Below are 24,114 nucleotides of genomic sequence, written 5' to 3'. Positions count from 1 at the left end.
CCCCCTCGGGGTAGACTATACTCTCTGTCGGCTCCCGAACGTAAGGCTCTCGAGGATTATTTATCTGTGTCTCTTGACGCCGGTACAATAGTGCCTTCTTCCTCTCCGGCCGGGGCGGGGTTCTTTTTGTTAAGAAAAAGGACGGTACTCTGCGCCCCTGCGTGGATTATCGAGGGCTGAATGACATAACGGTTAAGAATCGTTATCCGCTTCCCCCTTATGTCATCAGCCTTCGAGATTCTGCAGGGAGCCAGGTGCTTTACTAAGTTGGACCTTCGTAACGCTTACCATCTCGTGCGCATCAGAGAGGGGGACGAGTGGAAAACGGCGTTTAACACTCCGTTAGGGCATTTTGAGTACCGGGTTCTGCCGTTTGGTCTCGCCAATGCGCCAGCTGTTTTTCAGGCATTAGTTAATGATGTTCTGAGAGACATGCTGAACATCTTTGTTTTTGTCTATCTTGACGATATCCTGATTTTTTTCACCGTCACTCGAGATTCATGTTCAGCACGTTCAAATGGTTCTACAGCGCCTTTTAGAGAATTGTCTTTACGTGAAGGCTGAGAAGTGCTCTTTTCATGTCTCCTCCGTTACTTTTCTCGGTTCCGTTATTTCCGCTGAAGGCATTCAGATGGATTCCGCTAAGGTCCAAGCTGTCAGTGATTGGCCCGTTCCAAGGTCACGTGTCGAGTTGCAGCGCTTTTTAGGTTTCGCTAATTTCTATCGGCGTTTCATTCGTAATTTCGGTCAAGTTGCTGCCCCTCTCACAGCTCTTCTGTCAAGACGTGTTTTAAGTGGTCCGGTTCCGCCCAGGGAGCTTTTGATCTTCTAAAAGAACGTTTTACGTCCGCTCCTATCCTCGTTACTCCTGACGTCACTAGACAATTCATTGTCGAGGTTGACGCTTCAGAGGTAGGCGTGGGAGCCATTCTATCCCAGCGCTTCCAGTCTGACGATAAGGTTCATCCTTGCGCTTATTTTTCTCATCGCCTGTCGCCATCTGAACGCAACTATGATGTGGGTAATCACGAACTGCTCGCCATCCGCTTAGCCCTAGGCGAATGGCGACAGTGGTTGGAGGGGGCGACCGTTCCTTTTGTCGTTTGGACAGACCATAAGAACCTTGAGTACATCCGTTCTGCCAAACGACTTAATGCCCGTCAAGCTCGTTGGGCGTTGTTTTTCGCTCGTTTCGAGTTTGTGATTTCTTACCGTCCGGGTAGCAAAAACACCAAGCCTGATGCCTTATCCCGTCTGTTTAGTTCTTCTGTGGCTTCTACTGATCCCGAGGGATTCTTCCTTATGGGCGTGTTGTCGGGTTGACAGTCTGGGGAATTGAAAGACAGGTTAAGCAAGCACTCACGCACACTGCGTCGCCGCGCGCTTGTCCTAGTAACCTCCTTTTCGTTCCTGTTTCCACTCGTCTGGCTGTTCTTCAGTGGGCTCACTCTGCCAAGTTAGCTGGTCATCCCGGTGTTCGAGGCACTCTTGCGTCTATTCGCCAGCGCTTTTGGTGGCCGACTCAGGAGCGTGACACGCGCCGTTTCGTGGCTGCTTGTTCGGACTGCGCGCAGACTAAGTCGGGTAACTCTCCTCCTGCCGGTCGTCTCAGACCGCTCCCCATTCCTTCTCGACCATGGTCTCACATCGCCCTAGACTTCATTACCGGTCTGCCTTTGTCTGCGGGGAAGACTGTGATTCTTACGGTTGTCGATAGGTTCTCTAAGGCGGCACATTTCATTCCCCTCGCTAAACTTCCTTCCGCTAAGGAGACGGCACAAATCATCATCGAGAATGTGTTCAGAATTCATGGCCTCCCGTTAGACGCCGTTTCAGACAGAGGCCCGCAATTCACGTCACAGTTTTGGAGGGAGTTCTGTCGTTTGATTGGTGCGTCCGTCAGTCTCTCTTCCGGGTTTCATCCCCAGTCTAACGGTCAAGCAGAGAGGGCCAATCAGACGATTGGTCGCATACTACGCAGCCTTTCTTTCAGAAACCCTGCGTCTTGGGCAGAACAGCTCCCTGGGCAGAATACGCTCACAACTCGCTTCCTTCGTCTGCTACCGGGTTATCTCGGTTTCAGAGTAGTCTGGGTTACCAGCCTCCTCTGTTCTCTTCCCAGCTTGCCGAGTCCAGCGTTCCCTCCGCTCAAGCGTTTGTCCAACGTTGTGAGCGCACCTGGAGGAGGGTGAGGTCTGCACTTTGCCGTTACAGGGCACAGACTGTGAGAGCCGCCAATAAACGCAGGATTAAGAGTCCTAGGTATTGTTGCGGCCAGAGAGTGTGGCTTTCCACTCGCAACCTTCCTCTTACGACAGCTTCTCGTAAGTTGACTCCGCGGTTCATTGGTCCGTTCCGTGTCTCCCAGGTCGTCAATCCTGTCGCTGTGCGACTGCTTCTTCCGCGACATCTTCGTCGCGTCCATCCTGTCTTCCATGTCTCCTGTGTCAAGCCCTTTCTTCGCACCCCCGTTCGTCTTCCCTCCCCCCTCCCGTCCTTGTCGAGAGCGCACCTATTTACAAGGTACGTAGGATCATGGACATGCGTTCTCGGGGACGGGGTCACCAATACTTAGTGGATTGGGAGGGTTATACGGTCCTGAGGAGAGGAGTTGGGTTCCGTCTCGGGACGTGCTGGACCGTTCACTCATTGATGATTTCCTCCGTTGCCGCCAGGATTCCTCCTCGAGTGCGCCAGGAGGCGCTCGGTGAGTGGGGGGTACTGTCATGTTTTGTCTTAGATTGTCTTGTCATTTTGCTTTTCCTCTGTTCATTTCCCCCTGCTGGTCTTTTTAGGTTCGTTCCCTTTTTCTCTCTCCCTTCCTCTCTCTCTTCTCTCTATCGTTCCGTTCCTGCTCCCAGCTGTTCCTATTCCCTAATCAATCATTTAGTCTTCCCACACCTGTTCCTTATCTTTTCCCCTGATTAGAGTCCCTATTTCTTCCCTTGTTTTCCGTTCCTGTCCTGTCGGATCCTTGTCTATTGTTCACCGTGCTGTGTCTGTGTATCGCCCTGTCGTGTCGTGTTTCCCTCAGATGCTGCGTGGAGAGCAGGTGTCTTAGTCTGCTAGGTTCAAGTGCCTTCCCGAGGCAACCTGCAGTTCTTGATCGAGTCTCCAGTCTGTTCTCGTCATTACGAGTGGAATTATGTCTTATGTTTGTAGAATTACTTTACTGGATTAAAGACTCTGTTTTCGCCAAGTCGCTTTTGGGTCCTCATTCACCTTCATGACAGACATTTTGAATTCTCACTCAAGTTCTGAATGACTGAATTAATGCTTGTCATTAAGACAAATCCACCCACTTCTGATGGACCACTTGATCTGTCTCTTCTGTTAAAACCTTTTAAGGAGGCTGCAAATTTTTTCAGCTTTTTGTTAAAAATCGCGCAAAATTTCAACGTCCTGCTACTCATGCCTGTAATATAGTATATGCATATGATTAGTATGTGTGGATATAAAACACTCTGAAGTCTCTAAAACTGGTTAAATAATGTCTGTGACTATAACAGAACGTGTGTGTTATGCAGGTGAATGAGGACCCAACAGCGACTTAGCGAAAACAGAGTCTTTATTCCAGTAAATGGCAAAAGTAATCATCCTGGAACACTCAAGAAGAAAACAAAACAGGAAAAAACTTAAATCCACTCGTAGTAACGAGGACAGACTGGAGACTCGACCATTGACTGCAGGTTGCTTCGGGAAGGCACCGACCGTAGCAGACTAAAGACACCTGCTCACACGCAGCATCTGAAGGAGACAAGACACGACAGGGCGAGACAAGGACACAGCACAGCGAACATCATACAAGGATCCGACAAGGACAGAAGTGGAAAACAAGGGGAGAAATAGGGTCTCTAATCAGTGGGCAAAATAGGGGACAGGTGTGAAAAGACTAAATGAGTGAGTTAGGAGAATGAGGAACAGCTGGGAGCAGGAACGGAACGATAGAGAGAAGAGAGAGAGGGAGGGGGAGAGAGAGGGATAGAAAAAGGGAACGAACCTAATAAGACCAGCAGGGGGAAACGAACAGAAGGGAAAGCACAAGGACAAGACAATATATGACAAAACATGACAGTGTGTAGGAGGCAAAATCCCAAGGAAAACTGTTCACAAAAAACACAAAAAAAATATCCCTCCGCCAGTCTCTATGGCAAGGGAAAATAGATAGCGTCCAGTTTACAAATGCCTACAGCTTCCACACGATATCGCCAGTACTGGCAATTGGCTTGAAGTTTATCCTTGGTTAGATGAGGAATAGGCACTTCCTGTCTTTGGGTACACCAGAGGAAGTTATGAAAGGGAGAAAATGGACCATGATTTCAAGACTTGCTGCTATCGAATACAGATCGCCCCGTGATCAATTTGATCGATTATTAACGTTTACTAATAGCTAAAGTTGGATTACAAAAGTAGTTTGAAGTGTTTTGTCAAAGTTTATAGGCAACTTTTTTAATTAAAAAAAATGACGTTGCGTTTTTGAAAGTAGTTTTTTCCTGATCAGACAGGCTTCATAAATGGACATTTTGGGTATACATGGACGGATTTAATCGAAAAAAATACCCAATTGTGATGTTTATGGGACATATAGGAGTACCAACAAAGAAGCTCGTCAAAGGTATTGAATGTTTTATATTTTATTTCTGCGTTTTGTGTAGCGCCGGCTACGCTAATTATTCTGTTTACGTCCCCTTTGGGTATTTCGGGCGTTGCATGCTATCAGATAATAGCTTCTCATGCTTTCGCAGAAAAGCATTTTAAAAATCTGACATGTTGGCTAGATTCACAACGAGTGTAGCTTTAATTGAGTACCCTGCATTGTGTGTTTTAATGAAAGTTTGAGTTGTATATCGAGTACTATTAGTTGTCACTCTGAAATTTCCGCTGATTTCCGCTGATGTTGATCCCTGTACAGGGCTGCAGCCCTAAGAGGTAAGTAGTTAATTCAAAACCTATCTTTGCTACTTGTAAAAGCCATGCAGAGCTGACTGCAGAGAGCACACAAACACAATGTCACTGCCAATGCATCTCTGCCGATTCTACACCACTACGGTGCATCCAGCCATACCTTGTGGATACAAGGGTATGATGCCATTCCTAGATATTAGATGACAATTCCAGAGGCTGTAACTATTCAGTTACCCTTCTTATTATATTGTTTTTATTAGCGGATTCCACAGGGGCAACCTCATGCTGTTCTGGAGCCCACTTCATGTCATCTGTTCACACAAGCATGGATGGTCTGCAGTACTACACAAACATGACTAGGAGACCACACACTAGCATAGCCAGACTGCTCTGCCTCTAGGCCTCCAACTTGGTCATGTTTGTGTCTGTGTGTGTGTGTGTGTGTGTGTGTGTGTGTGTGTGTGTGTGTGTGTGTGTGTGTGTGTGTGTGTGTGTGTGTGTGTGTGTGTGTGTGTGTGTGTGTGTGTGTGTGTGTGTGTGTGTGTGTGTGTGTGTGTGTGTGTGTGTGTGTGTGTGTGTGTGTGTGTGTGTGGCATATGGTTTCATACATGCATGCCTGTCTGTCTGTCATCCACAGGCCCCCTGTGTGGACAACTTGAAAACTCAGAGAAAAATGTGACTGTAAACAGCAATGAGGTGACAATAGTATTCTACTCTGGCCCCCATCACTCAGGCCGAGGGTTCCTGTTCTCCTACACCACAGACCAACACTCAGGTATGGCCCAATTCATCACACACTGCTCACACGTTTACTTTCTATAGCTACCTTTGTATATACAACTGTGCTACATATGGAAATGCTTCGTCTAATTTAATTAATTCATCATACAATCACATTACACACATTACACACATGTTGATGATAATATATTATTTTCCCACATGTGCACAGTAGCTCTGCGGTGGAACTTTCTCAGTGAAAGCAATGACCCACACTGTAGTAAAAAAAAAAATGGACAAAAAAAAAGTTGATTCAACATACAATTGTCAAGCTGCAATAGGATTGTGAGTTTGCTCAACATTGCTCAGCATACTCAACATTTGGGTATTTAGCTGAACCAACATACAGTGTTGCCTTCCAAGGGTTAACATGAATTTGTAATTTTACTCAACAAGCTTTTTCAAATTCACTCACTTTGAGCAGAGTTTGTTGAGTGAACAAATGTGAACACCTTAGCTCAAATTCTTGTCCATTTGAAGGCCACTCAACTCAGAAAAACGCTGATTAAGCAAAGTTGTATTTTTTTTTACAGTGGCCCTACCTCATTGATGTAAACTACAGTGCTGAAGAGCACCCACTGTGATCATAATTGTTGTTTTTCTGCTCGTCACCTACATCACTGGTAACCCCCAAAGTGCTGCTAAGCAAGTTGAAAGGCACAAACAACCATTACTGAGGTGTCAAAGAGATTGGAAACATGCTGTAATTTCATACCCAGTTGCATTCAAGTCCAGCATTAGAGTTGATGGAGTCACAGGCATGAAGTCAGTTTAATGTATGCACACATGTTTACACCAATGGAATTTGTACGCCAATGTTCATATGTGTGTTGGAGTGATGGAAACAGGAGACAAAGGGCTATGAGACAGGGGTTTAATTCTAGATACATGGAAAGTTGGATGTATACAGAGGGTGCGGGGCAACAGCAGGCCAACAGCAGAAGGGATAAGGACCTTAGAGACGGGGAAAGGGCCGATAAAACGAGGGGAAAGTTTGCGGGACTCCACCCAGAGGGGCAGATCCCGAGTAGAAAGCCATACCCTCTGCCCAAGACGGTAGCGGGGAGCAGGGGTCCGGTGGTCTTGACCATGGCGACGGGAAGTCCATGGATTACGGAAGACGTGCTGAAGGTCTGAGAACGCCCAGTCAGCTGCTGGAGACCATGAGAATGGAAACTTGGGAGAGGTGAGTGCAGAGAGCGGGGAAGCAAGGGTGCTGTAACCCCAGATGAAACGACGGTAGAAATTAGCAAACCCCAGGAAATTTTGCAGCTGCACTCTGGATGTGGGTTGAGGCCAATCCACCACCCCTCTCACCTTGTCAGGGTCCATCTGAATATTCTCTGCAGCGATGACGTATCCTCGGAAGGATATGGTGGAGCAATGGAACTCACATTTCTCCGCCTTCACGAAAAGCTGGTTCTCCAGGAGACGCTGGATCGGACATTGAGGACATGCTCTTGAGCTGACCGGGAATAAATTAGGATATCCTCGAGGTAGACAAACACAAATCGGGTCAACATGTACGGAGCACATCATTGACAAGGGCCTGGAACACTGTGGGAGCGTTGGTCAGTCCGAATGTTATCACCAGGTACTAGTAGTGCCCACCAGTCTTGTTAAAGGCTGTCTTCCTCTCGTCTCCTTCCCGTAACCAAACCTAATGGTAGGCGTTTGGAAGGTCCAACTTGGAGAAGATGACTGCTCCCTGGAAAGTCTCGAAAGCTGAGGAGATGAGTGGTAGCGGGTAACAGTTTTTAACCATAATGTCATTAAGGCCCCGGTAGTCGATACACGGTCTTGTCCTTCTTCTCCACAAAGAAGAACTCTGCGCTGGGGGGGAGACAGAGGGACACAGAATCCCTGCTGCGAAAGAGTCCTCATTGTACCCCTCCGTCGCGTTGGTCTCCGGACACGGCAGGGAATAAAGTCTCCCCCGAGGCGGTGCAGTGCCGGGGAGAAGGTCGATTGCGCAGTCATAGGGCCAATGTGGAGGAAGAGATGTGGAGCGGCCAGAGTTGAAAACCTCCCATAAGTCCTGGTACTCTGCGGGAATGGCAGAGAGATCCAAGGCTTTACCCAAGCCCGCAGGAAGATGTCCTGGGGCAGGCTGTGCCGACTTCAGACAATGTGCATAGCAAAATAGGCTCCAACCGATGATGGAAGTCGATTAGGGGATTGTTCCTCTGGAGCCATTAAAACCTCAAAACGATGTGTACATGAGGAGCAAAAACTGCATAGCCTCACTGTGGTTGCCTGACACTCACAGGTTGATAGGAACCATATTGTGGGTGACTGTCAATAGAGCGCCCATCCTGCGCTCTAACGTCCATCGGGATGGAAAGGGGTTGAGTGGAGATACCCAGCTCTGACACAGGGTTAGTGTCCATAAAGGTCTCGTCAGCCCCAGAGTCAATGAGCACCCGGATGAATTTGGACTGGTCTCACCACAACAAGGTAGCATAAGGGGTTACGAGTGTACTCGTACCTACTGATGAGCCTGGTCTTTTAATGGGCAGCTAAATAAGAAGTGTCCCGTAGCTCCACAATACAGACAGCTCTTGGTGTTCAGTCTATGTAAGCACTCAGCAGGAGACAATCTATCCCTGCCCAGTTGCATGGGCTCCAGAAGAGCCTAGTCGAGAGCCCTTGGTGATCTCCGAGGGAACTCGGGTGACACCGGATTCTCTTGGAAATGTAGACCAGGGATTTCTGCCATTCCTTGGAGGCGAGTTGGGAATTTGAGGACGAGCAAGGGCGACAGGGAACAGACCCACTCTCCCTTCTACGTTCCGGATGGTCTAGGCTATGAGGGAGTCGAGATCCATGGGCAGCTCCCTGGCTGCAAGCTCATCTTTAATCACCTCTGAAAATCTGTGAAGAAACATTGGATTTGGGACAAATCATTCACTAAACCCTAAACCTCAACTTTTCTAATGAATAATGTGCAAATTGAGCAAGTCGACTGTCATGGTCAAAACATATTGATACAACAGCAGCTAAAATGGGGAGAAGTATCTATAATAAAGTGCTGCTGTTCCTTCTTAATAGCACTATCAACATGGCAGGTCCTACAGGCCCTAGTTTTGTCGCACATGGACAAATTGCAATTAGCTCAGAACAAGGCAGCACGTCTGGCCCTTGAATGTACGAGAGCTAACAGTAATAATATGCATGTTAATCTCTCCTGGCTCAAAGTGGAGGAGAGATTCACTTCATCACTACTAGTATTTGTGAGTCTTTTTTGAACGCACCAAACTGTCTGTTTGAACTACTGGCACACAGCTCGGACACCCATGCATACCCCACAAGGCATGCCACCAGAGGTCTCTTCACAGTCCAGAACAGACTATGGGAGGCGTACAGTACTACATAGAGCCATGACTACATGGAACTCTATTCCACATCAAATAACTCATGCAAGCAGTAATTTTTTTTTTTTTTTACAAATAAAAATACAACTTATGGAATAGCGAGGACTGTGAAGTGATACAAACACAGACACAGACACATGCATACAGAGACATTATACCATACAACTATACACACATGTACACATGGATTTTGTGTTGTAGATATATGGTAGTAGAGTAGTGGCCTGAGGGCACAGACTTAATGTGTTGTTAAATCTGTTGTGAATGTATTGTAATGTTTTTAAAATTCTAGAACTAGCTTAATTTTGCAGGACCCCAGGAAGTGTCGCTGCTGTATTGTATTGTTAACAAATTACAAGAAAATCATATCAAATGTGAACTGAATATTGCATTTTGAAAAGCAGATACAATACTTAGATTGAATATGTGTCCAAACTAAATTAGTGATTTGGTGTAGTAAACAAGCGACTTTGTGAATGTGTCTGTTGTACTCAGTCAATTGAAAATGTGCTTAGAGTTTTGAAACATGAGCCTTTTTGATTATCTGTTTTGAATTTTGTGCTTCAAATTGTAAAAATGTACCACCTACTTGTGAAAATCATTCCCAAAAGAAGGAGATGTTTTGACTTGACATTGTTGTCTCATTGATAGTAGAATTAGTGTCACGGATCCCTCTGGAACTTTCATTGCGCACACCCAGCCCCTATTCTCACTGATTGTATTTGTATATATGTGCTCTTTGTTCACCATGGTGCTGTCAATTATTGTTACTATGTCTGTTAGTGCGTGTGAGTACCTGTGCTGTGTGTTTTGTGTTTTCGCGCCATTGTGGATTGCGCAGATGATTGCGGGTCTCATCCCGTATGATAATCATTGTGCGCTAGTGTTATTTATTCAAGGTACTCCTCGCTCTTTTTGGGGGGTTTCAGCCCTGTGTTTTTGTGACGTGTTTGTTTGGTCTTCGTCACCGTGCCTTTACACGGCACGCCGTAATTTGGGGCTTAATTTAAAAAATGATTACGCATTCCTGTGCCTGTCTCCCGACTCATTTATACCAGTGTGACAATTAGTGATGTGTGCATTGATCTTTTTTGGGGTCATAAAATGACCTTTTACCCAATTTACAGGCACAAATAGTGTGCGTTTAAATATTTTTTTTCTCCAATTCGTGCTAAAGTGGTTTGTATATCCCTGTTTCCTGTTATTTACTCAGTTGTTTATGAAATGCAGCTATGTCTGGAGCCAGTGCCACAAATTGCACTCTGTCACGTTAACACACAAGAGGCATTCTCTCTGCTTTGTGAGTTAAGTCACAAATGACAAAATACTTAGTCACATCTACAGTAACAATCACAAGTCCCCTGTAAGTGCATGTGTGTGTATAGTGTATGTGCGTCTGTATATGTGCATGTATGTGTGTGCCTGTCTGTTTGTGTTACTCACCCGTCTATTGCGAAGTTCCTTAGAATTATCCTGAGAGTGGACAGATGTTTTTTGTTTTGTTTGTTTACAAACCCATATTCTATTTGATTTCAATACCAGGTCTCATTTCGTGTCGACAGAGAGGAACACATTTTATCTCTCAGCAGTTTAGGTAAGTGGACCACTCTGGCTATTTCAGTAGTCACTTCTCAGTGTTGTTTTTACTGTGAACTACATTTTGTCTTTACAGGCTCGTTGAGGAATTTTTAACATATGGCTATAGAGAAACTGTGTGTGAAATGGTGGACCTGTGTGACACGTGACTCCTCTTCTCCAGTGTGTACTGTCCTGCTGGGTGTAAGGACGTGACGGGGGACATATGTGGTCACTCTGAGCAGGGTTACAGAGATGTGAGTATACTGCCTCAGCTCCAGTTTCACTTCCTCATCAACTCAGCCTTGTGATAATGACATTGGTTGTACTGGGCCACACGTGGAAGGCTAAACAGTGGAGAGCTGCAATAGTTTATTGAAACTATTTGTTCTCTTTCTCTTATTCTCTCTCTAAATCTCTCTCACAAACACACACACACATTCCCCCACCCCACTCAGACGTCAGTCTTGTGCAAAGCTGCGATCCATGCCGGGGTGGTGTCAGACAACCTAGGAGGACGGATCACTGTGACCCGTGGGAGGAGCCTCACGCTTTATGAGTCCAGCTTTGCCAACGGCATTCTGTCCAAGATGTATGTTTCTATCCACATCATATTGGTTTGGGAGAAAGGGATGCGTAGTCATTATTCATGATGACACACTGTTAATATTTGCTGTATTCAGAATGGTAACGTTTCATGTAATGTAATCTAATCAGCATTCCAGGACCTCTGTAGGTGTTATTGGGTAGCTGAAATGTGGGCCACTTACTGTATATGGATCCGCTCTTGCTTGTGGTATGCAGGGATGCCATTCATGAACATTGTTGTTTTGACAGGGGATCACTGTCTGAAAAGAAGCTGGTCTTCACCAAAGGTAAGCGGAGCCATGAGATATAATGCCAGACTAAATTAGCTGTTCAAGTCATTATTGCAAGTTATCTTCCTCTGCAGGGCCGGTTCCAGTTATAAGCGACATAAGCGGTCGCTTAGGGCCACCAGGTGCAATTTTGAAATGTGTTTGTGCATCTGCAGTTTTTATTTAGTTTATCAGTCAGTCACTCAATTAGCCATGTCAACTAACATTTTTTTCATTTGGCAGTAAGTCTAGCCAGTTAACTAAACTTGTAGTAATCATGTCCGAAATCCGACCGGACATGCACCATTGATTTTGTTAGTCATACTCACTCAGATATCATATTAACATGGAATAAGTCCTAAAAAGAATTGGAGGAAATGTGCTTTAAATCTGCAACATTTTTTCTCCCTCCCTTAGTAAAATGTGTAGAATTGCAGGAAATGAACTTTTAAACATACATTTTTCTCTACACTGTCAAAAGGGATGCTAGTAAAATGTTTTTCCGCAAGATGCTTAGGGCCCCGAAAAAGCTAGAGTTGGCCCTGTTCCTCTGTCACTTCAACTCTCTTCTTGCCTCTCCTCTCCAGAGTGTAATGATGAACTGACTGTGTCTGGTTTCAATGCATCTTCCATCTGGAGAGAAGTGAACAGACTTGGGCAGCTTGTATTATGGTCCCCTAAGAACATGGATGCAGAGGGACAGTTACTACCCTGGGCATCGGATGGTAGTGACCGGGAGCCCTGGCTGGAGCTAGAGCTTACAGACAAGAGCAGTGTCACAGGTCAGTGAAAGTTTATGAGGTGATGTTCTTCTCCCCTCATGGCCAAAATAGGAGTCTAATTTACTACATCCACTATAATTTACATTGAGTTGTTATTAAAATTAAAATATGAAGATAGAAACCACTGTCTTTTCATTGAACTCAAAATACTATTTTGCTGATTTCAAAACTCTATTCATTGGATGAAAAAAAAATCCAGTTCCAGCTGTGATGTTGATAGGCTAACTTCTAGTTAGATTTGCCAAACAATCCGTGTGTAGCCTATTATGAATGTGGTCTGGAGTGTTGAAAAAGACACGCTGTGTTTTCCCAGGAATAATAACAAGGGGATCGGCTGACTTCTACATCGAATCTTACGTTCTCCTTTTTAGCAAAGACCGCCACAACTGGAAAGTCTACAAAGCTGCTCTCAGCAGAGAGAAAAAGGTACGCTGCCTACAATGTTTTCTTCGACATTTACTGATCAATTTCCTATCGGTGCTAAGTTTTCCTAGCTGCGCTGAGCAAACAGACATATTAGTCAACACTCCAGGAGGCCGTAGAACAGGGAAGTGCTGTTAGCCATCTAAGAGAACTAGCTTCGTTAATGTCACTCTTCTTGTCCTGTAGGTGTTTGAAGCCCACTCTGATGGTCATCTGAGGGTTCTCAATAGCCTGTTTCCTCCGGTGGTAGTCCGGTACCTCCGGCTGCAGCCCCAGAACTGGCAAGGTAGGGCCTCGGCACACGTCCAGGTCCTGGGCTGCCCTCTCCCCAAGATCCACCCCAGGCCTCGCTCCGCTGGGGGTAAGGCTCAACCATACCTTCCAGATAAAAAACAGTCTAGAAGATGTGAATACTACATGCTCTTAGCAGCTGTGCCACTAGAATAAACTATCCATTATATTGTATGGTAAATTGCAATTGTGGCATCAGCAAGAGCGAATGTAGCTTGTATGCTGGATGCCATTCATATCATATCCTCCAACTCTCTCTATAGGATCTCCATTCTTAAAAGTTGATGTTAGCACAACACCGCATCTCAGTCCAGTCCCCACAGAGGGCCCTGTTATCATAAAGGACTCAAGCCTGAGTATGTACCTAATGTGTTCAAACCCCTAAAAGTCTAATCCTTTTGGGGACCATTTTGCTATTTGCGTTTGAATTTTAGGAGATTAGGTATAAAAAATATAAATGTGATTATTATTTGATTAAACATTTAATTTGGCCCTAGTGCTTTTAGCCCATAAAAACGCATTGAATAACGTATTCTTACATGGCAAAACAGAGGCAATTCAAGGCAATTGACAGATCAGTAGTACCGACGAGTCTCGTGAAGCTTGTGGGGGTCGTAGAGCAAAATGGAGAACACCATCGTGTTCGTGTAAGTCATCTTTCCACATATTAGTTTGTAGCCCAAACAGACATTATCATGACAAGACCGATTTTTAGGATGTGTCCTGGTCTGACAAACAATGCTGTAGTTCTGCCAACTTCCATCGCAGATGCGGAATGCAGACATCTAGCCTAAACTGATGGATTTTGATAGGGATTTTTGTATTGTGGCAATTAGATTTACACACGGATGCAGGCATTGACTAAGTACTTTATGTTTTTTCAATTTGAACTGCAGCCGTTTCTGAGGAATTTAATTTGTACTTGATTGATCGGAATAAGCCTTGGGGCCTCCATGCCTTTTATAACAGCTGTAAAAATGGTTATACGACCGTATCGATTTTGATGTTAGATTGCTTATTTGCTTGACACTGGACTTCCTTCACATTGTTATAAAGCACATAGCTAAATGATAGTTTAAAGCTGGCCTTTCTTCAGCAGTGGTTGTTTGTTGTGCTGACCCTTCAGCCTAGCATGCTAATGACTCCTCCTGTGCCCTTGCAGGCTCCAATCAGCCAGTGATAGTTGCAGTGGGCGTGGTTCTCGGACTGATCCTGTGTGTCAGTTGTCTGTTGGCTGGAGTCTGGTGGAATAGAAGGTATTGTAACACTATACCATATGTAGTTAGCAGTCCAACACCCACTCACTGGCTATCCTCCCAATGCTTGATATTTGAATCAGTTTCAATCGGATCAAGTGTTGACCGGCAATAGCTCAATAGCTGTCGGAGGTGTAACTACGTTAGAGCTGTTAAAGCGGTGAGCGGCTGCTAGTGTGATCATTGTTACGAAGCCACACCCATCCAACTTGTGTTAAATTCACCTCAGACACCGCTGCCATCTCCGCTAGCGCGGATCTGAGAATCTAGTCCACAAGTGTCCACATACTTTCCAGTGTTATTCTGATGTTATGATAAATCATTATGGTGTAGTTCGATTTAATTTGATTTGTTGTCTTGTTGTCTTTTTTAGGAAAAGATCTGCACACATGAAAAAGTTTTCCTTACCCAAAGGTATTCTTGCGCATTGCTCACTGTTGTTTTACCCTTACTACTCTTCCAGGACCTCTCTGAAAGTGTTTTTGTCTGTCCAGCAGCCTCTCAGAGTTTCCAGGAGAAGAGCCTCCCCTGCTCTGACTCTGAGCTTATCTCCTACCCTCTAGAGCGGAGTGTCCATGATGCTTTACCCAACCCTCCTCTCAATGGTAAGAATGTACAAACAACCCAGCCTTTTCAAATGAGCATGCCAGTGAGGCTGGGTATATCCCTTAAGCTTTTCTTCATGATATGTATTACTCTGACTTTTCCTCTTATCAGCTGCATGCCTGACCCTGAATTAGTTCTAGAATTGTTCTATCTATCTATTTTATCTCTCTGGCAGACAGGCATTCTTCCTTTAAATGCCTTAGAGTAAAAAATAGAATAAATCCTTGGTTCTCTATAGAACTTTCTCATCTTGCTATGATGATAAATCCGGGGGCCAAGGCTAGAAAAACTGACTGTAGCTGATAGGTATAGTTTCAAGGCAATTCCTCAATCAAGAAAGCGAAATCTAGGTAATTTCTAAGTTTTATCTCAGACCTTGTTGGTGATTTGTAAACATTTTGGAAAACAGTTAATGGACTGAAGCGTGGAAATTCCTCTCTTTCCCTGCCTAAGCAAGTTGTGTCAGACTCTGGCATCATTACTGAGAAAAATGAGACAAGTGATGCTTTCAATCTGCATTTTATCTCGGCAGGCTTTTTATTTGAACAAAATGGTAGTTTAATTGATCCTGGTCAACCAGTTGACTGCCTAACCTTCTCCCAGCCTCTAGTTGGATCAATGGATGTTCCGTCAACTTCTAGTGAATCTTCAATCGGCCTTTACTGTCCTGCTGAAAGCCTTTGTTGAACTGAAATTGGAACTTAATGCCGGTAAAACCAAGTATATGTTATTTTCCAAATCAAGTAAAAATGTATCTGATGCATAAGTACTTTGGATGGTGCCCTCGTTGCTGGTATCCTCATTTATAAATATCTGGATTGACGAAAAGCTGTCCTTCAAAAAGGATGTTGATGAATTAGTTAAGAAATTAAGAATTCAAATAGGTTTCTTCTATAGGAGTAGGTCCTTTCTTTTTAAATACAGTTGAAGTCAGAAGTTTACATACACCTTAGCCAACTACATTTAAATTCAGTTATTCACAATTCCTGACATTTAATCCTAGTTAAAAATACCTTTTAGGGGAGTTAGGATCACCACTTTATTTTAAGAATCTGAAATGTCAGAATAATAGTAGAGTGATTCATTTCAGTTTTAATTCCTTTCATCTCATTCCCAGTGGGTCAGAAGTGTACATGCACTCAATTAGTATTTGGTAGCATTGCCTTTAAATTGTTTAACTTGGGTCAAATGTTTCGGGCAGCCTTCCACAAGCTTCCCACATAAAGTTGGGTGAATTTTGGCCCATTCCTCCTGACAGAGCTGGTGTAACTGAGTCAGGTTTGTGGGCCTCCTTGCTCGCACAAGCTTTTTCAGTTCTGCCCACAAATTTCTATAGGGTTGAGGTCAGGACTTTGTGATGGCCACTCCAATACTTTGACTTTGTTGTCCTTAAGCCATTTTGTCACGACTTTGGAAGTATGCTTGGGGTCATTGTCCATTTGGAAGACCCATTTGCGACCAAGCTTTAACTTCCTGACTGATGTCTTGAGATGTTGCTTCAATATATTCACATAATTTTCCTCGCTCATGATGTCATCTATTTTGTGAAGTGCACCAGTCCCTCCTGCAGCAAAGCACCCCCACACATGATGCTGCCATCCCCGTGCTTCACGTTTGGGATGGTGTTCTTCGGCTTGCAAGTCTCCCCCTTTTTCCTCGATTGTCATTATGGTCAAACAGTCCTTTTTTTGTTTCATCAGACCAGAGGACATTTCTCAAAAGTACAATCTTTGTCCCCATGTGCAGGTGCAAACCGAAGTCTGTCTTTTTTATGGTGGTTTTGGAGCAGTGGCTTCTTCCTTGCTGAACGGCCTTTGAGGTTATGTTGATATAGGACTCGTTTTACTCTGGATATAGATACTTTTGTAACTGTTTCCTCCAGCATCTTCACAAGGTCCTTTGCTGTTGTTCTGGGATTGATTTGCACTTTTCGCACCAAAGTACGTTCATCTCTAGTGGTGAGCGGTATGACTGCTGCATGGTCCCATGGTGTTTAGACTTGCGTACTATTGTTTGTACAGATAAACGTGGTACCTTCAGGCATTTGAAAATAGTTCCCAAGGATGAACCAGGCTTGTGGAGGTTCACAATTTTTTTCTGAGGTCTTGGCTGATTTCTTTTGATTTTCCCATTATGTCAAGCAAAGAGGCACTGAGTTTGAAGGTACTCCTTGAAGTACAGGTACACCTCCAATTTTCTGGAATTGTCCAAGCTGTTTAAAGGCCCACTTAACTTAGAGTATGTAAACCTCTGACCCACTGGAATTGTGATACAGTGAGCTATAAGTGAAATAATCTGTCTGTAAACAATTGTTGGAAAAATTACTTGTGTCATGCACAAAGTAGATGTCCTAATCGACTTGCCAAAACTATAGGTTGTTAACAAGAAATTTGTGGAGTGGTTGAAAAATTTGTTTTAATGACTCCAACCTAAGTGTATGTAAACTTCCGACTTCAACTGTAGCAGAAAACAAATAATTCAGTCAACATTCATTCCGGTTATTGACTATGGCAGTTGCCATTGTATTGAAGCCTTTGGACGCAGTTTATCATAGCACATTGTGATTTATTCCGGGCAATAGGTTCAGTACACAAAATCTTGTATCACAATCTTTTTCTCTATTATGTCCCACTTGCATAAATTTCCGCCATACCTTAACCCGTTATAGACCCGTTATAGACCTTCAGATCTATAAGTTACCAGACCCAGACTCGGATGGCCAACCCTGGAGATTCCTTCATTCTCCACCGAGTTAGATATATCTGCTTTAAGTTTTGCGTGTGGAATGATATTCAAAAGTCCTTATATTTTAGAGGGCCTTTTTACTGAAGAATGTTTTTGATGCATGTGATTGTGTTTTGGTTTTCGTGTTTTGTGTTTGCTTTTAATGTATTGTGTAATTGATGTATATAGATATGTATAGTGTAATGGTCGTTTATTGATGTGTTCGTTCAAGGCTCATCTGCGAAAGTGACAGTGGTCCCAGCATGACTCCCTGCTTAAATAAAGGTTAAATCAAATATAAAATAGAAAGAAGACATGCAGCTGTCGGATATATTTTGCTATTTGCCAGATGTATTCACAGTAAACCAAGAGCCAGAGACATAGCAGTCATAATCCTGAAATGAGAGCGGCATGTCAAGCCTAGCCTGGTTCCAGGTCTGTTTGTACTGTTTTGCCAACTCCTAGGCTATTCAACACAAACAGATCCAGGACCAGGCTAGCCTGCCAGGGCAACAGGACTACACATGCCCTTCTCCCCCTGTTTACTATTGCTAGGCCAATGAATATTCACGTGGATTCATCTCATTGCAGTTCTGGACTGTTTCAATATTACTCAACAATTTTCCCACTCACATCAAGGGATACTTGATCTTGTCTGCAATGTTAGCCTCAACCTAACTCATATTAACCCTTCTCAATTCTCAATGTTTGACCACAATATTCTTCATTTCTCTCTTCTCTCATACACACCTCACAACATTGATAAAAGCCTCCTCTCCTTCTGCAACATTAAAGCTGTTAACCCCCTCCAACTCTTTGTTTTTCTATGTTTGAGTTTCAACTGTTAGGGAAGAGAAGACAACGCTTCAACTAGTCAGACTCAATCTCACAGGCACAAATATGACTGGGGGTGCCATACCATATAACCCCTTAAAGGGGCAGGTGAACATTTTTGTCTAATTTGTGATATTTGGTTAAAAGACTCGGGTCACAAGAAATGAAATTTAACAATATACCACATTACTTTTTACTAGTAATACATTTATTGTTTTAGAAACAATGCAAAGCATGCTCATCTGTTTTTTTTTTGTTGTTGGTGTAATTTTAGCAACAACAAAAATATTTGGGCTGGTAAAAAATCTGATTGGCTGGTATATTTTTTTATCTACCTTATCTTGAATCTTATACCCTGCTTCCCTTCCTTGCCAAGACTCTGGAATGGACTTCTGCCTCCATTCCAAACCCACCTGCTAATCGAGCCCTTCCAGTCTGGTTTCCCTCACCGCCACAGTACTGAAACTGCACTCAAAGTTATCAATGACCTCCTCACCTCTGCTGATGCTGGTGCCCTCATCCTGATTCTTCTCAATCTAAGTGCCGCTTTTGACAGTGAGCCATCAGATCCTCCTCACCAGGCTTCAGGGTCTGGGTGTTGAGGGCACCGCAGTCATGGCTACAATCATAACTCACAAACCAGACCCTCAATGGCCACAACTCTGACTCAGCTGAAGTTACACAGGGTGTCCTCCAGGGCTCTGTGCTGGGCCCCTTACTCTTCATTATCTACATCCTCCACCTTGGTCAGATCCTCTGTCACTTCAACCTTGATTTCCACTGCTATGCCGACACCACCCAGATCGACCTCTGCACCAAATCCTTCCACAACCAGCCTCTGACCCACATTGAATCCTGCCTCTGCAATAAAAACATGGATGCAACAAAACTTCAAGTTCAACAGTGATAAAACGGAACTCCTCTTGATAGGCACCAAATCCACCCTCACCAAAGCTGTCAACTTCACTACTGTCTCTCCCTCCCCTCACGCATGTATCCTTGACATCATCCTGGACTCCACCCTCTTCCCCCTGCAACATTGCCAAAGTCAAGTCCTCCCTCTCCCTTCCTGCCACTGAAACCCTCATACATGCATTAATCTCCTCCCATCTTGACTATTGCAACTCACTACTCTCCGGCTTTAACTCAAGCTCCCTCCTTAAGCTCCAAATTGTTCAAAACGCTGCAGTCCTTCTCACCCACACTAAGTTCTGGCAGCACATCACCCCTGTCCTCCATCAGCTTCACTGACTCCCTGTCTCCCAACACACTGATTACAAGACCCTCCTTCTGACCTACAAAGCCCTCCACCACCACCTTGCCCCCCCTTACCTCTCAGACCTTCTCCCCTGTCAGATTAAGATTTAGATCACTTTATTGATCAATTGCACGCAAGGTCCAACCAAAATTTTACTTCCGCTTTTAACCCAACCCCTCTGAAAGACACACATACATAAACAGATTTTAGAGAAGAACAGGGGGCTGCCACACTGGATGCCCGGTGAGCTGTCGTTGTGGGGGGTAAGTGCCTTGCTCAAGGGCACAACGGCAGGTAATGCCCTCTAGGATTCGAATTGGCAACGCTCCGGTTGCTGGCTCGCTTCTAACCGCTAGGCTACCTGCCGCACCAACCTACATGCTCACTCCGTTCCACCACAGCAGGCCACCTTGACATCCCCAGGTCCAAGCTCCAGAGCTTTGGTGACAGGGCCTTCCCCAAGGCTGCTCCTAGGCTCTGGAACTCCCTCCCTCCAGCCATCTGTGACTCTGAGTCCATCACCATCTTTCAGTCCAACCTCATTCCAAAGTTCTCTCGCTCTCTCTCGCTCTCACACACACATCCTCTGACTTGGCTGGCCAGTTTGCAGAGCTCAGACCAGGCTTGACAAGCAAACAGCTTTCTCCATGGGCTGCCCATTCTTCCCCTTCGCTTAGTCCGTCTCCCAATTGCAGTATAAACATTCCTTTCTTTGGTCGGCGGAGCCCGCTCTGAAAGAGACCCTTTAATTGGAGCTGGATAAAAGGCATTCATGCCAGGGAAGCACAGCCTCCCCCTCCCTCCCACAGATGAAGGGGCACTACACTGAGAAGGCCAGTGATAAACAGAACTGAGGGTCAGTCGCTAAGACCATTATAGGCGTATCTAATTAAAATAGCTCCCCCTCAGAGGTTGGGTGAGGGATAGGGTCTGAGGCCTCCCCTGTCAGCCCTCATCCCTGTCCCTAGAGATCGGCCATGTTTGTGGCCGCAGAGCTCTTGTAGGGGCTTAACAATGCCCATGATATGAGCCCTACTGAGTATGAGGGAGGCACTTTCAAGACATGGCTGGAGGGAGTACAGAGCAACACTTTAATTTGAATGTTTTTTTATGAGCCCTACTGTCATGACAACATACCCCCAGTACTGTAAAAAAAACATTTAATCTAGGCAAGTCAGTTAAGAAAAATTCTTATTTACAATGACTGCCTTCACCAGTCAAACCCGGACTTCACTGGGCCAATTGTGCGCCACCCTATGGGACTCCCAATCACGGCCGGTTGTGATGCAGCCTGGATTCGAACCAGGGTGTCTGTAGAGACGCCTCTAGCACTGAGATGCAGTGCCTTAGACCACAGCAACACTCGGGAGCCCAAGCCCCTGCTTGTACAGTACTGGGGTATGTTGTCATGACAAGTCCTTAACCCCTGTTACCCTTTCTGAAATTAAGGATGTTACATTTAAACTGTACTTCAGCTACAGTGGCAAGAAAATTATGTGAACCCTTTGGAATTACCTGGATTTCTGCATAAATTGGTCATAAAATTCGATCTGACCTTCATCTAAGTCACAACAATAGACAAACAGTGTGCTTCAACTAATAACACACATTAATGTATTTTTCTTGTCTATATTGAATACATATTTTAATAATTCACAGTGTAGGTTGGAAAAGGTATGTGTACCCCTAGACTTCTCCAAACACTAACTAGAGTCAGGAGTCAACTAACCTGGAGTCCAGTCAATGAGACGAGATTGGAAATATTGGTTAGAGTTGCCCTGCCCTTTATAAAACACTAATAGAATGTGAGTTTGCTATTCACAAAAGCATTGCCTGATGTGAACCATGCCTCGAACAAAAGACATATCAGAAGACCTAAGATTAAGAATTGTTGAATTGCATAAAGCTGGAAAGGGTTACAAAAGTATCTCTAAAAGCCTTGATGTTCATCAGTCCACAGTAAGCCAAATGGTCTATAAATGGAGAAAATTCAGCACTGTTGCTACTCTCCCTAGGAGTGGCCGTCCTGCAAAGATGACTGCAAAAACACAGAGCAGAATGCTCAATGAGGTTAAGAAGAATACTTGAGTGTCTGTTTAAGACTTAAAGAATTCTCTGGAAACTGCTAACATCTCTGTTGACGAGTCTACGATACGTAAAACACTAAACAAGAATGGTGTTCATGGGAGGACACCACAGAAGAAGCCACTGCTGTCCAAAAAAAACATTGCTGCACGTCTGAAGTTCGGAAAAGAGCACCTGGATGTTCCACAGCGCTACTGGAAAAATATTCTGTGGAGAGATTAAACTAATGTTGAGTTGTTTGGAAGGAACAAACAACACTATGTGTGAATAAAAAAGGCACAGCACACTAACATCAAAACCTTATCCCAACTGTGAATTATGGTGGCGGGAGCATAGTGGTTTGGGTCTGCTTTGCTGCCTCAGGGCCTGGACAGCTTGCTATCGTCGACGGAAAAATGAATTCCCAAGTTTATCAAGACTTTTTGCAGGAAATTGTAAGGCTATCAACAGAAGTTGGGTGAACCAACAGGACAACAACCCAAACAACCCAAAAGACAGAAGTAAATCAACAACAGAATGGCTTGAACAGAATAAAATATGCCTTCTGGAGTGGCCCAGTCAGTCCTGACCTCAACCTGATTTGAGATGCTGTGGCATGACCTCAAGAGAGCGGTTCACACCAGATATCCCAAAAATATTGCTGAATTGAAACAGTTTTGTTAAGAGGAATGGTCCAAAATTCCTCCTGACCATTGTGCAGGTCTGATCCGCAACTACAGAAAACGTTTGGTTGAGGTTATTGCTGCCAAAGGAGGGTCAACCAGTTATTAAATCCAAGGGTTCACATACTTTTTCCACCCTGCACTGTGAATGTTTACACAGTGTGTTCAAAAAAGACATGAAAATTTAGAATTGTTTGAGTTATTAGTTTAAGCAGACTGTGTTTGTCTATTGTTGTGACTTAGATTAATATAAGATCAAATTGTATGACCAATTTAAGCAGAAATCCAGGTAATTCCAAAGGGTTCATATCATTGTTCTTGCCACTGTATGTGTTTCTGGTGCTTCATAGAACTAGAAGTAATATGTGAGCTCTATGACACATTCATGTTTGTTGTGTTTCTGCTTGCCCAGACTATGCAGAGCCAGATGTGATGGCTTGGGGGCAGAAGCTTGGCTCCACCTTCCGGCCCACAGTGGAGGGCTACACCGTCCCCTTCACTTTCAACCACTATGATACCCCTGGAAAGCTCCTAGAGCACACTGAGCCCCTGCCCCTGGAGCCCGAGTATGCCACCCCATTCAGTGACCTGCCCCCAGATCCCAATCTGGCAACTCCACAGGGGACACTACACAACAACAAACATGTACTGCCTATGGTTTTTACAGGGACAAGGACCACAATAACCCAAGCCCAGTATGACTGCCCCTCTCACAGAAAGTTGCCCAATGGCTATTGCACTACGTCTCTCCATGCCAATGTCCCACGCCCGGCCAGTGTGGTCTACACTGAGCCTGAGCCCCTGTTGTCTGACTCCCTGCTACAGCACCCATATGAGGAGCCTTTCTGAATACAGCAAGTTCAACCACTATTGCTGAAGTGTTACATATTGCACGCTATAAATCTAAAGGTAATTTACGATTGTGCCGATACATGCAGCATTTACTGTGAATGCAGTCTCCGCTATAACACAGGAACATTGTCTTTCAATTGAATTCACACTGTAACCCTGAATTTCATCAATAAGGATTGAATAGAGCCCAACCTGGTACACACAGACTCATTATTTTCATTGTCTGTGTGTACCAGTTTGCACTTGGTGGCACCATTGGCTGCTCTCTGCTTGGCACTCCCACCCCTTGGGCCACCGTAATGGGCAAAGAAGGGACCATTCATGACCAGTACCGTCCAAAGTTGATGACCTGTTATTTACAAGAAAATGTGTCTAATGGCATATATTGATTCCAATTAACTAATATGTGAATAAAACGGCACAAAAAGTAAAATATAAATTACAAATCAAAGTTTAACGTACTTGAAAGCTGAAATGCTCATTGAAGTGTCAGTTTAAATCATTCTTACAGGAGCTGTAAAAAGAAAGAGCATGTCTTGGAAACAGCAATATGACTGTCTGATTACAGAGTATTATTTCTCTCTTTTGTTTAGATAATGCTTACTATTTTTGTTTTTTTACTGTGATATTTTTAAAATAATTTTCAGGGGAACTTCATGTTCACAGAGTGAACTGAATGACACTGAAAAGTGAATATTTTTGTACTGGAAAAATAAATACAGTGACGAATATAGTTATTTCTATTATATTTAACACTATTTCCTGGGCCTCAAATGTTTGTGTACAGAGATAAAAGTGTGTGTTGTGGTTGAATAAAAATTACACAAACGTGCTTTGTTGACATCTTGTG

General features: G+C 44.3%; 1 protein-coding gene across 4 annotated transcripts in view; it reads left to right on the top strand.

Moving 5' to 3' along the window:
* Positions 1-24,096, top strand: part of si:dkey-34d22.1 (discoidin, CUB and LCCL domain-containing protein 1) — a 40,742-nt gene extending 16,646 nt beyond the window's left edge. The window contains exons 3-15 of one of the 4 annotated variants that reach the window (XM_046333701.1): positions 5,543-5,680; positions 10,602-10,653; positions 10,819-10,891; positions 11,093-11,226; positions 11,472-11,509; positions 12,079-12,273; positions 12,587-12,699; positions 12,883-13,057; positions 13,251-13,343; positions 14,150-14,243; positions 14,617-14,657; positions 14,741-14,848; positions 22,825-24,096. In XM_046333701.1, coding sequence (XP_046189657.1) covers positions 5,543-5,680; positions 10,602-10,653; positions 10,819-10,891; positions 11,093-11,226; positions 11,472-11,509; positions 12,079-12,273; positions 12,587-12,699; positions 12,883-13,057; positions 13,251-13,343; positions 14,150-14,243; positions 14,617-14,657; positions 14,741-14,848; positions 22,825-23,261 — 1,691 coding nt within the window. In that variant the 3' untranslated portion in view covers positions 23,262-24,096. Of the gene's footprint in view, positions 1-5,542; positions 5,681-10,601; positions 10,654-10,818; positions 10,892-11,092; positions 11,227-11,471; positions 11,510-12,078; positions 12,274-12,586; positions 12,700-12,882; positions 13,058-13,250; positions 13,344-14,149; positions 14,244-14,616; positions 14,658-14,737; positions 14,849-15,452; positions 15,999-22,824 lie in introns of those variants that run through there. The other 3 variants (XM_046333700.1, XM_046333703.1, XM_046333702.1) reach the window with 3 other exon arrangements.
* Positions 24,097-24,114: the final 18 nt, after the last annotated feature.

The sequence above is a fragment of the Oncorhynchus gorbuscha genome, unplaced genomic scaffold (assembly GCF_021184085.1).
Source record: "Oncorhynchus gorbuscha isolate QuinsamMale2020 ecotype Even-year unplaced genomic scaffold, OgorEven_v1.0 Un_scaffold_5:::fragment_6:::debris, whole genome shotgun sequence".
NCBI classification, from domain to species: Eukaryota; Metazoa; Chordata; class Actinopteri; order Salmoniformes; family Salmonidae; genus Oncorhynchus; species Oncorhynchus gorbuscha.
Note: the sequence above shows the minus strand (reverse complement) of the source record. Positions and strands in the feature narration are given on the sequence as shown.